General features: G+C 53.2%; 1 protein-coding gene across 10 annotated transcripts in view; it reads left to right on the top strand.

The window, feature by feature from the left end:
• Positions 1-72: 72 nt before the first annotated feature.
• The window catches only part of LOC107049262, a 49,205-nt gene continuing 36,597 nt past the window's right edge, over positions 73-12,680 (top strand). Inside the window, exons 1-9 of one of the 10 annotated variants that reach the window (XM_040654600.2) lie at positions 370-889; positions 2,443-2,621; positions 3,674-5,472; positions 6,135-6,206; positions 6,925-6,996; positions 7,380-7,475; positions 7,897-7,959; positions 8,610-8,757; positions 9,032-11,104. In XM_040654600.2, coding sequence (XP_040510534.1) covers positions 5,361-5,472; positions 6,135-6,206; positions 6,925-6,996; positions 7,380-7,475; positions 7,897-7,959; positions 8,610-8,757; positions 9,032-9,590 — 1,122 coding nt within the window. In that variant the 5' untranslated portion in view covers positions 370-889; positions 2,443-2,621; positions 3,674-5,360 and the 3' untranslated portion in view covers positions 9,591-11,104. The other 9 variants (XM_040654599.2, XM_040654601.1, XM_040654583.2 and 6 more) reach the window with 9 other exon arrangements.

Raw genomic sequence — 12,680 nt, 5'->3', positions numbered from 1 at the left:
TTCCGGGCTCCGTTGGGATGGAACGACTGCCTGGGCCGAGCCGCTGGGCGGGGCGGGGCGGGGGGCGGCCGCAGGACGGGCTGGGTCGGGCTGCGTGCCGCGCGGACGCGGCTGGGTTAGCGATCCGAGGGTAGCATCGGGAGGCTTTGTCTTGGGAGGTATTCCTTTTGCTAAACTTAGATATTGGTTCTTAAATTAACGTACTCGTCCCTACTGCTAAACAAACCAACCTGTATCACCAGCACAGCAGATTTGCTGGGACAGTCGGCCTGCAACGAGGGGAGCAGTGGTTCCCAGATGTGTTGCAGCCCGGGTTGTATATGGAGGGGCACAGGAAGGGGTTGGAGCTGGGACAGCGAGGAAATGAGCAGAGGAGCTCAGCGTGTTCTGCTGCCCGCTTGGCTCTCTGTAACGCAGCACAGCCGGGACTGCATTTCTTCCTCTGGGCCACGCGAGACACGAGATGACCTCGCTCCGCAGCTCTGCACGCATGGATTGATGGAAGCTTTCAACTCCCCGATGCCTCCTTTGGAATGTCTTAAAGTAAATCCTCCAAGGGGGGAATTTCCACTCCCCTCCCCCTCCCCGGCAGCTCCCAGTTTCCCTTCGGGGACCCAGCAGGCAACTTCTGCCTCTAGCGGCCCTTTCAGCGTTATCTTTTGTGCGCTGAGCGTTTGGCTGATGGCTCACCTGGGGTTCTGCAAACCCTTCCTCAAGGCTTTTGTTCAGGCTGTCCTGGCAGCCGCCGATGCCTTCAGCGCACAGCTGCGGGCCCTGAGCACGTTCAGCATCTGCACCAGCTGCGGCACTGGGCTTTGTAACAGACGATGAAAAGCTGACAGCCTGTGGGCTGACTCGAGCACACGTTGAGAGCGTGCCCAAGCAGCAGGTCAGTAAAGTGTAGCCCAGGCTGCCTTCTGCAAAGGGCACGCGCTGCTGAGAACGTCCCCGCGAAGTGAGCGCAGGCTGAGTGCTCAACTGAATGGGAAGCAGCGCCCCCTGGTGGGGGAGGAGGGAAATACAGCCACCGGGGCACTCGGTGCAGGTGGGTTCAGCACGCACCCAGCGTGTGCCTTCAGGCCCTGCGCTGTCAGATGGGGTGGGCAGAGGGCTGAAATACTGACAGCAGAAAGTTCAGCTCTGCCCTGCAGGGAGAAGAGCTGCGAAGGCGAAGGGAGGAATGGTTGCAAGGTATTTCTGTCCCTGGCTGGCTGGCAGCTGGGGCTGGAAACAGCGATGCTGCGCCCTTCACTGCTAAGAGAGATGGAGGAATGTATTTCCTGATATAATGTTGGTATAATGTAGTGATCTAAGAACGGCTTAACAAGACTGTTGTAGCCATGTGGTTATTTATGGCATAGAGGGCAGGGTTAAACACACACACATAGTGTGTGTTTATATGTATATGCTGAGTCCTGAGGCTCAGAGCGTGCTCACTTGTGCCCCAGCTGTTGAAGCAGGGCTCTGCTATCATTTCTTTCAATCCCCACTTTGAGACAGATTTAAGGCCATTAATCTGTTTTAGCCAGTGTTACCTGTTGTGTTGTGCATTGTCTTCCTGTGCAGGGCCTTGTGAGCAAGGCCAGGCTGAAGAAGGGAGCTGAGGGAAGAAGGTGGAGGAGGGGTGAGCAGGATGTATCTCTCTCCCTATGCACACTACAGTCAATCATATTTGCATCAGCCATAGCAAGTGGGAAAAGCAGTTACACTGGTACTATCCCAGTGACATTCACTTACATTTATATATTTATGTGTGCTTCTTTTCCGTGCATGGCCACGGATGAGAGATCTGAGTTTTTGTTGTTAGAATTTGTGGAGAATGATGCCTCTCTGGTGGCATTAGGAAAGGCAGTAGACTCACTAACTGCTCACTTACAAGAAAAAGGGTGGACTGTAAACCTACAAAAAGTGCAAGGACCAGGTTTATTGGTAAAATTCCTGGGTATAATTTGGTCAGTGCAATAACAGACAAAGTTCAGGCATTCCCAGTCCCTGCCGTGCCGTGGCAGCTGCAGGAATTTTGGGGTATATAGAGATACTGATATTCCTTTATATCCAACCTAGTGCAGCTGCTGAGGCCTTTGTATTGGCTCACAAAGAAAGGCCAAAAACGGGACTGAAGAAGAACAGAAGAAGAGGCATTCCAGGAAGCCAACTTAGCTGCTAAACAGGCCCAGGCACTGGGTAATATTCGATCCTACCCTTACAGCTAAACTAGATGCATGCAACTCAAGATGGGTTTGGCTAGCATCTATGGCAGTGCCAAAATTCTGTTTGAACCCCAGTTGGGTTCTGGTCTTAAGTTTGGCACAGAGCAGAGGAAAGGTACGGTATGATTGCAAAGCAGTTATTGACTGCTTATTCTGCATTACAGGTGACAGAGCCAATAACTCAAACATCTCCCGTCATAGTTAAGACCACCCTGTCTTTCTGTCACTACAGGCATCATGTGTCAGCCACACGGGTACGGTGTTGAAGTGGAAAAAAGCCTGCAGACCCTGGGAAAACCATTGGGGGAGAGAGGAGAAGTGCCCTTTGAAGCATTTGATGCCCTGCTGGCATCCAACACCAGCATGGTCCTTTTCTCTCCTTTTCAGCCTTTTGCCATCTCTCAGTGGTTGGTAAGTAATAGCGCGCTTGCTTAGGGAGTTTCTGCTTCTCGCTTACTGGGATTATCTACTATGGGTGCCTGTGTGTGTGTGTGTGTGTGTGTGTGTGTGTGTGAGGGTGTGTGTGAGGGTGTGTATGCTGAAGTGAACTCACACAGATGACACAGAATGGTGGGGCTGGAAGGGACCTCAAGGATCATGAAGCTTCAACCCTGCTGTGGCAATCAGGACCACCAACCTCCACATTTAATACCAGCCCAGGCTGCCCAGAGCCCCATCCAACCTGGTCTTGAACAGCTCCAGGGATGGACGGGGCATACACAGCCTCCCTGGGCAGCTGTTTCAGCACCTCACCACTCTCACAGTAAAGAATGTCCCCCTGACATCCAACCTAAATCTTCCCTCCTTCAACTTAAAACCATTTCCCCTTGTTCTGCTGTTATCTACCCTTTCAAAGAGTTGACTCCCCTCCTGTTTATAGGCTTCCTTTAGGTACTGGAAGGATGCAGTGGGGTCACCCCGCAGCCTTCTCTTCTCCAGGCTGAACAAGCCTGGCTCCCTCAGCCTGGCCTTCCTCTGGACCCTCTCCAACAGCTCTGTCTTTCTCGTATTGGAGGCTCCAGACCTGGATGCAGTACTCCAAATGGGGCCTCATGAGGGCAGAGTAGAGAAGGACAATCACCTCCCTGTCCCTGCTGGCCACCCCTGTTCTGGTGGAGCCCAGAAAACTGGGCGACTCATAACCCTCTGTGTTGCTCGCAGTGCAGTTTGCTTGCCTCTGCTCCTGTGTTGCTTTCAGCAACTATGATGTTGGCCACCTGTGTTAGCCCTAGCGCAAGCTGGCTAATTACCTGGTCAGGACCAAATGACGGCGGACGCACACCAGTATGATGAGCAGCAAAATGGCGTTTAATCACTACTAAACACAGCTTATATATTTTTACCTAGCAACCGTGCTGTCACGTTCCACCCTGATTGCTTTGCACTAGATAACATTGTGCCTTATTTGGCTGCTTCCTCATTCCTTCGCATCTTTCCCCTTTTCTTGTTTTCTCTGCATCAAGGTCAGCACGATAGCACCGTCTCACTATGCTTAGGGAGAAGCCTGTCCCGTACATCCCGTATCCCCGCAAGACGCCTACTCCAACACTCCTGAGACATCCTGTCAGTCAGATCCAAACGTACCCTGAAACAGGAGTGGAGTTGCGGGTACAGTCGGGTTTAACATCAAGGGGTGATGCTATTGGGGGGTGACGCTGTTGGCTGATGTTGTGGTATCACTGGGGGGTAACATCAGGAAGTGACACTGTTGGGCTGTCACTGGGGTTTATCATCAAGGAGTGACTTTAGGGTGACCCTGGGAAGTGATGTTTGGGGGTGACGTTGGGGAGTGGTGTTGGGGTATCACTGGGGGGGGGACATCAGGGAGTAGCGTTGGGGTGACATTCTCGGGGTGATGTTTTGGGGGGATTTTGCCAGGGACCTAAAGGCTCGTGATTGAAGAACAATCCTGGGGTGGAAGAAAGAATTCTGAGAGTTTTAAGAGAACTGATATTTGTGGCTGTAGTCACAAATAACTTGTTTTGTAGAGAGAGCTAACCTTGGTAGTTTATCTTGATTTGGCCAAGACTTGTTTTGCAAGCAGGTGTTTCACTTGGGCTTTGTGTCATGCATTGGACAAGTGAGTGCAGTGTGCAAGTGGAAAAAGGCCTGCAGACCCTGGGTAGAATAAAAGTAACTGTGACGTTCTCATCCTCTGGAATAGGATTAATGCTGTATTTTGACCCAAATTGTGACATTCTCACCCTCCAAAATTGAGTTAATGATGTATCTTGAGTCAAGCTGTGATGTTCTCGGTCTCTGAAATGCAATTAGTGACATATTTTGACCCAAACTGTGACCTTCACATACTCCGGAGTTGGATTTATGACCCATTTTGACACGAGTTGTGCAGTTCTCACTTTCAGAAATTGGGTTTATGCACATATTTTGGCCCAATCTATGACGTTCTCACACTCCAGAATAGAGTTAATGACATATTCTAACAGCAATTGTGACACACTCACACTCCAAAATTGAGTTTGTGACATATTTTGACCCAAGTTGGCATGGCAGATATAATTTGTCCTGAAAAGAAGAAAATAAAAAAAAACGGATTTTTCTAAAATTTTCTGTCTCAACAAACTAGAGCCAGGCAGACTGAAGAAATAGGAAAATGTATCAATCGGTCTATCAAAATGCTCTGGCAATTGACGAAAGTATTGATACTACAGATATGGCTCAATTTGCCATTTTTGTTAGAGACTGTGATAACAAATATGATGTCACTGAAGAAACTGCTTCTCTGATGCCACTGCAAGTCAAAACTAAATGTCTTGATTTGTATGAAGCAGTAAAAACAACATTAGGGTGATTTTCTTCATCCTTTGACAGCATCTCTGGGTCTGGTGGGAATGTCCCTTGCCAGCCAAGCCTCTCCACGACTTTGTTTCCATGATGTAAATGTGAAAATCTCAGCTGTGGTTTCCTGCCGCTCTACATGACTGGCAATCCTCACCCACCATGACAGTGCACACAGCAAGCCCACCGGGAACCTGGCCCTCGTGGCAGAACAGATCTGCATCGTGGGGACGTGAGGTCACAGTGCCCCGTGTTGTGCCGTGAGGTCACAATGCTCAGTGTGTGCCCCAGGCATTCTGTACCTGTCCCTACAGCAGCACTTGCTGTGGCTGCAGCAGTAGCGGTGGCAGCATGGCACGAGTGTGGGGGGCCACGGCCCCCACCCGCCTTGCTCTCCTCCTCCTACTGATGGCCATGTGTTCCCAGAAGACTTGTGCTGCTCCGTGGCGAGCATCAGGAACAGGTGGGTGGGCAGAGATGGGGCCAAAACTGAGTGGCACTGGGGGCGAGAGGCCCAGGCTGTTGTCCCTGTTGCCCTGTGCCACGCTGCCCTGGAGCTGCCTTCCATGGGGGTGTGCTGAGAGGGGGAGAAGGCAGCACCCCAGGAGCTGGCTGAGAATGTGTGGAAGCAGTGGTCCCCAGGGCTGGCTCCAGCCACGCTGGGCCATGGCTCTGCCACTGGCTGAGCATGGCCTTCACCCTGGGGTTGTCCTGGGGGAGAGCTCTGGAGAAGTGTGCTGGGAAAAGCGTGAGCATTTCTGCTCTGGCTTCCTGGTGCTCTCCACAGACGAATCCCAGTTCCCAACAAAGACCCCCGGCTGGAGCCCAGAGGAAGAAACAGGCATCGTTTCCTCCAATGCTTCAGTGGCAGATACAGCAGGGATCTCCCTGTAAGAAAGCCCTGGTGGGCTCTTCCATGCGGTCCCGGAGGGGTGTTGCACGTGGCCTGGAGAGAGCATTTGTAAAGCTGCCGAGTGCCAGGCTCCAGGTCACCCTGGCCACTCTGCAGCTTTGGCAATCACGGCCTGAGTCTCCCATCCCATTACCTGACCCATCCCCAGTCAGTCAGGGAAGAGGAAATCACAACATGCAATAGGAACATCTCTCATCTGTTCTTGATTCTAGATGATGACATTGGCGCTCCTTACCCAAATGACTGGGTGAATATTGCTTTTGTGCCTCAGGGGAAACCCAGAGGTAAGTTGTGAGTACCCGTTTCCTTGAAGGCAGAAAAATTAGTGCTGTAGTAGTGTATTCAGGTACGTAAGAACCTCCAAAGTACTTTCAAGTCTCTTTGTGCCTTAAAGGCCATACGCAGATCAGTCGTAAGTCTTTCTTTTCAAATTTGGCTTGGTCTCTGTACATCAGAGATCTCCCCAGTAAGAAAACCCAAATGCTCTTCCATGCTGTCTCTGAGGATTGTTTCACGTGGCCCAGAGAGAGTATCTGGAAAGCTGCTGAGTGCCAGCCAACTGCCTACCTGGCCCCTCTGCAACTTTGCAACTTTTGACCCAGGTCTAGGTGCCATGTTGTCACCAGAGCCCCTTTCAGTCACTGAAGGTCCCTAAGGGAGAGAGAGATTACAAGACGCCATGGGAATGTTTCTCATCACCACTTGATTAGAGCTATGCCTATAAGCAGTGTCTTGCCAAAGCCTCAGCATAATCTGGTCCACGAGTGTCAGGGCAATCCCACAGGAAAGGGCCTTTAGATCTTCCCCTTCTACGCCCTTCCCTTCTCCAGACAGTTCCGCACACGAGTCCTTTTTGGACTGGCACGGTGCTGCTGCAGCAACTATTTGCCAGATGCTTCCAGCGCAGCAGGGAGAGTAGAGTGCTGTGGAGCAATGCTGTCACTCCAGTCTAAACAAGTACCTGGCCGTGTCTGACAGAAGCTGCTCCATGTTTGTTTGCAGGTGCAGGTGGAGTTGAATGGGATCCAGCTTCCCAGCTGAGCTCCATGCCAGAAGCCCCAGCAACTCCTATGGGTATGTCCTGAGATTTTGCTTCCTTTGAGAGCTGCCAGCTCACAGTCCTAATGTCAGCTAGCAGCTAGGTATGTCTGCAGGTGTGACTGAGAACACGTACCTACACGTGCATGCCCTGTCCTTGCACGATCCCCTGGCACTGTCTGCTCTTCAGGGATGCCGTGATGTGTTTATGTAGATTGCAGTGTGTGGTGGAAAGTTCTCCTCGTTCTTTGGCTGCAGAAGTGCCGCCAGGGAAGGCTGCTCCAAATCCTCAGCTGCCTCCCGTGCTGGAGCGCCACAGGCATCCCCGGGGTGGCTGTTGTCTTAATTTACTTCACCAAAAAGACCACTCAGTTCAATACCTTGTTGGTCTGAAATTTATCTTAATACTTTCTGTTAAGGCCCTGAGAGACGGAAAGAGGCACTGGGAAAAGGAAAATATCCGCAGAGGCTGTCCCATATCCTAAAGAAAATCATGAAGGAGAAGGCAGCACATGGTGGGTGTATTTCTGTCTGTTCACTGAAAGGTTTCTAGAAATCTACGTGGAGAAACTGTAGTGTGCACAGCAGGAAAGGACGGAGCAGAGCCTTGCTGTGGTGATGTCTGTTCTCAATGACTTAGGAACTTTGTCCTTTTGGGAACAAGGCCACTGAAACCACATTCAGCAGATGATGAGAGGAAACAGGACCCTCCAGCGTACCTCCCTCTCACAGCCCCTGCATTCCAGAGCTTGCTGTGTCTCCCTTGAGGCGCCAGGCACACCAGCAACCCCGAGTTTGCAGATCCCTTCTGCAAACTGAGGTCCAGAGGGATGCGCTGACTCAGAGATGGGGCAGTGGCATAGAGGGAGCCTCCCTGTCCTGCCTCCTCTGTGCCTGCACCATGCCAAGACTTTGCCTTTCTCTCATTCTTCACAGTGCTGTCAGAGCCCCGGGAAGCCCAACACAACAGGATCTATGATCCTTTTCTGAAGAATCCAGGTAAGTAGCAATCTTGCAGGAGTAACATCCTGAAAACTAGGAGCATGCAAGTTGCCCCCATGCTGGGGGAGAGGCAGGTTCAGGTGCCTGCGGAGAGGGCCTGACTCTGCCCCCCAGGAGTGGGTTCTGAGTGGGAGGGGGGAGCTCAGGGCAGCGCTCCCTGCCTGACGCATCAGTGGTTCTTGCCCATGTCACTCCTAGCAGCAGTTGGTTAAACAGACCCACACGCTCTCCTTCTGCTCTAATGAGCTTTGTTTAGTCAGACAACGTGTCCCAAAGGGTCCCAATGTGCCTGCCTGCAGTAGCACTACCCAGCCTCACAGGGCGAGGGTGGGCGAGTGCAAAAGAAGCCTTAGAGCATGATGGAGAAGAAGGAGCAAATCCATGGCCCAGGAAGGTCTGGACTGTGGCAGAGCCAGAGTGTAAACAAAGCTGAGAGGCAAAGAAGAGGGTCCAGAGTACCTTGATGTGCAGTGCCTTTGGCAGTTCCCTTTGCTTCCCCTGGAATCAGGGAAGCATTGCAGCCTGAGGATTTTCACTTGTTCCAGGAGACCAACAAAATGAAAAAGAACATTTTGTGGCAATGTCAGACCTCCTGTGAGATTGCCAGTAGGGCACGAGACACAGCAATGACCACATTGTTCCTGCAGGTGTGGATGGTGAAGGACGTGCAAAAGCCGAGCAAATTAAGGCTACACAGAAGTACTACCTGGAACTTGCTGCAGCTGTCCCGGTTTCCCTATTGCTAGGGATGATTCTGTGCTGTCTACTTATCTGGCGATGGAGGCAGAGAAACCAGTGAGTTGTTGTTCACCCCCACCCCCATCCTGCCTAACTCTTTACTGTAGGGCTGCTGTGAGCCCGGAGGCACTTCCAGTTAGTGTAGAGAGGCCAGTTAGTTGTTGGCTAACATGGTCTGAGACGTACGCCGTTAGATGTTTTAATCGGCTTCAGCCCATTCTTCCTGCTGGGTCCAACACAGGCTGGGAGCTGAGGGCAGCTCTTTGCCATGTGCTTTGAGGAAGGAGAGCAGGGGCTCTCCTGTGCCCTCAGCACATTCCTCTCTCCGCAGGCGCCTCGCTGCAGCTGATGAAGCCCGGGATGATAGCAGCAGCTCCAGTTCAGAGTCAGATGAACAGCCTGCCCACCTCGAGGGGCCCAAAAGACAGACATGGTGGCAACCACCTGTGTGGGGACGACCTGCCCACCTGCTGCAGGACACCACCAGAGCAGCCCCTGCCAGGCTGGACAGCAGCCAGGCTCAGCTGCCCCCACCTCGGCCCCCGTGGCCCACCGGCCTGGGCTCCACATCCCGGGGGATGCGCAACAGGCCCAGCAGCCCCCGGACCCACCGGGCATCAGCACAGCCCCCCCGTCCCCCTCCACCATCCTTCAGGGGACGGAAGGAACCTGCCCGGGGTGGAGGCTTGCGGTCATCGGCCGGCACTGAAACAACGGCTCCCCGGCAGATGAGCAACAGGCCCAGCAGCCCCCGGCCACCAACGCCGCCCCCCCCGACCTCTGCCTCCTCCTCCTCCACCATCCTTCAGGGGACGGGAGCGGTCCCCTCAGGGTGTCGGCTCGGGGGCATCGTCCAGCACCCAGACAACCGCTGCCTCAGGGAAGCCTGAGAGGCCCAGCAGCCCTCAGCCCCTCCCAGCACCACCTCTGCCTTCCCCCTCCCCTCCACCATCCATCAGGGGAGGGAAGCAATCCCCGCAGAGTGCAGACTTGGGGAAAATGTCCAACAGACGGACAACCACTGCCTGGGGGAAGCGCGACCGCTCCAGCAGCCCCCCAGCTCCCCAGGCACCGTCACCACCCTCCCATTCCCCTCCACGATCCTTCAGGGAACGGGAGTGGCGCCCCCAACCCCCTCCACTGCCCTCTCCATCCCCTCCACCATCCTTCAAGGGACAGCAGCGGCCCCACCAGCATGACAGACCTGGCCGCCCCCAGGCTCCCCAAATGCCCTCCCCCACCCCTCCACCATCCAGCAGGAGGTGGGAGCAGCCCCCCCAGGGTGTTGGCTCGCGGGAACTGTCCAAGAGACCGACCACTGCTGCCTGGGGAAAGCGTGACCGGCCCAGCAGCCCACAGCCCCCCCGGGCACCATCCTCCTACTCCCCTCCACCATCCTTCAGGAGGTGGGAGTGGCCCCCCCAGAGTGTCAGCACAGGGGCATCGTCAGACACCTGGAAAACCACTGCCAGGGGAAAACAGACCAGGCCCAGCAGCCCCCAGTACCGCCCAGCACCACCTCTGTCCTCTCGCTCCTCTCCACCATCCAGCAGGAGGTGGGAGCACTCCCAGCGTGCGGGTTTGGGGACACCATCTGACATCCACAGAAGCACTGCTGGCATCAACCGGAGTTTTCCAGGCTCCGCTGTACCAATAAATAGAAAGTAGTGCGTTTGGGGCACCACCTGATATCCACAGAACCACTGCTGGCATCAACCCGAGTTTTCCAGGCTCCACTCTACCAATAAATAGAAAATAGTAGCACAGTTGTTTGTGTACTGTTGTCATGTCATTACCTGACCCGCTGCCAGACCTTGCGTGTCACTTGGCATTGGCAGACAGTGATAATACGAGTGGGAACGGCTTTAAACTTAAAGAGTGGAAATTGAGGTAGATGTGTAGAGGAAATTCCTTCCCCAGAGGCAGCGAGGCCCTGGCCCATGCAGCCCAGAGGCTGTGGGTGCCCTACATCCTGTCGCAGGCAGGGGACAGGGGTGGGAGTACAATATGCCAAAGTGCCAGTGCTTCGGCATAAGGTTTACCACACAGCAGGCACCACCCTGCTCTGACTAGCAGGCAATAATTTGCTTTGCAATAGGAACCAAGCAAGAACTATTAGCACATTTTCCTCCTCCATTTCATTTTGCTTTGTGGGCTGGACCAAGAATCTGAAAGTGGAGAGAGACGGGATGAAGACAGTGCTGCAAACCTCCTGTGTCTGCTGTCACTGCTCACTGTGTGATAGCAGTCGCTTTATCGGAGGCACAGTCCATTGTGCTACCAGAAGGAGCACTCGGCTGCCATGATACCAGCCTGCAACGCTTGGTGGGGTTCCTTTGAGCAAGCTGCTAAAAACAGAGGCAGTCACATCAGCTGCCTATACATTAACTGGGAGAGAGGACTCTTTAACATCTTTACTACACCTCCTTAATTGAGTATAACGACTTTTCTAAAAAAAATCTTGGCACTTCAAATGATAATATTCAAAACATGTACATATATGTGGCATATATACGTTTCATAGGAATTAAATAAAAACAAACAAGAAACAAAGAAAACCCCAACAAACCGCTTTCTTCCAAAGCATACCCTGGTGAGCAGAGAACAGCAATACTAAGCCTGCCGTCATCACATCACTGCCATCAGGGCTCCAACTAAGGCAGCCAGCTGACCAGGGAAGAAGTTCTATTCGGCGCTGCTCAGTGATGACACTCAGAATGAAGCAGCAAAGATGTTATGTGTAGGAGATGACTTTTTGGAACTACCACCCTCTGTCTTCTGTAGCCAGCATTGATGTGATGTGGGCATCACAATATGAGGAGGACACACATCCAGGGCAGCACTATGAAGACGGAGAAGGGTCGAGAGGGCAAGATGTACGAGGAGCAGCTGAGGACCCTGGTTTCTTCAGCCTAGAAAAGAGAAGATAGAGCACAGGCCATATGGCCTCCCAGGGCAAGCTGAGGGAGCTCGGGGTGTTTGATGAGTCTATGATTACTCTTCCCTTGGTGGCCTGCAGTGTTATGCTTTGTCCCCTCATCACCACTATCAGGCACCAGGGGCACTGCACTTGCAGGCAGATGGGCAGCTGGGGGAATGCAGAGATGCCCTGCCACTGTCACAGTGAGGGGAGCCCAGGCATTAGATGAAGAGGGGGCTGAACACTCCACAGGTCTCTGTGCCAGGCCAGACATTCTGTCTGGTGAGCAAAATGGCACAAATGAGCCATTCTCAGGAAAGGGCTCCTCAAGCACCCCCACCCTTACTGGCACACCACTTGCAGAGACAATTACGGGGAGAGGATTTGATGAGGAGACAGTGGACATGGATGACCATGGCGTAGACTGTGCAAGTGGATTCACCTCCAGATGCAGAACAACCCATGGAAGTGGATCCCCGTCAGCCGGGGCTGAGGAAGCACAACACCATCAGGGTGCCTGCTCAAACACCGCACCCAACAAGAGATTGCCTTCTGCCACACGAGCCCAGCCCACAACCTCAGAGCTGGCGAGAGGCTTCCCAGGGGCCACGTGGCATCCCAGGGCACATCGAGGGAAGTGCCTTCCAGCAACGGTAAGAAAACTAAACTGGAGTGGAGATCTGAGAGTAGACTACCGTTGCCTACTGAGAATGCAGCCGAAAACAAAGACTGGCTTTTCTCTCACAAACGCTAAGTGGTGGAAGGATGGGAGGCATCAGGCCCACACCGGAGCAGAAGAGATGCCACCTCCTCACGCTGCAGGGGCTGACAGACAGGAGAGGAAGGCTCACACAGCCCTTCAAACTCAGTAGTTTTTCACTGACACTGTGTGTCCCCAGGCTGCCTCTGGGGTGTTGGTATACTTTGACCCCACTCTGCTGTAGAAATGGCCTGCAAATCAGCATGTCCAGAAGAAGGTGGCTCTTGTCCTCCCCAGGTAATTGGAATGAACCTCTGGAGTACCTTAGGAGGTACTGCCTTGCTCCCTTACGTATGAAGA

The sequence above is a fragment of the Gallus gallus genome, chromosome 33 (assembly GCF_016699485.2).
Source record: "Gallus gallus isolate bGalGal1 chromosome 33, bGalGal1.mat.broiler.GRCg7b, whole genome shotgun sequence".
Taxonomy (NCBI): domain Eukaryota; kingdom Metazoa; phylum Chordata; class Aves; order Galliformes; family Phasianidae; genus Gallus; species Gallus gallus.
Note: the sequence above shows the minus strand (reverse complement) of the source record. Positions and strands in the feature narration are given on the sequence as shown.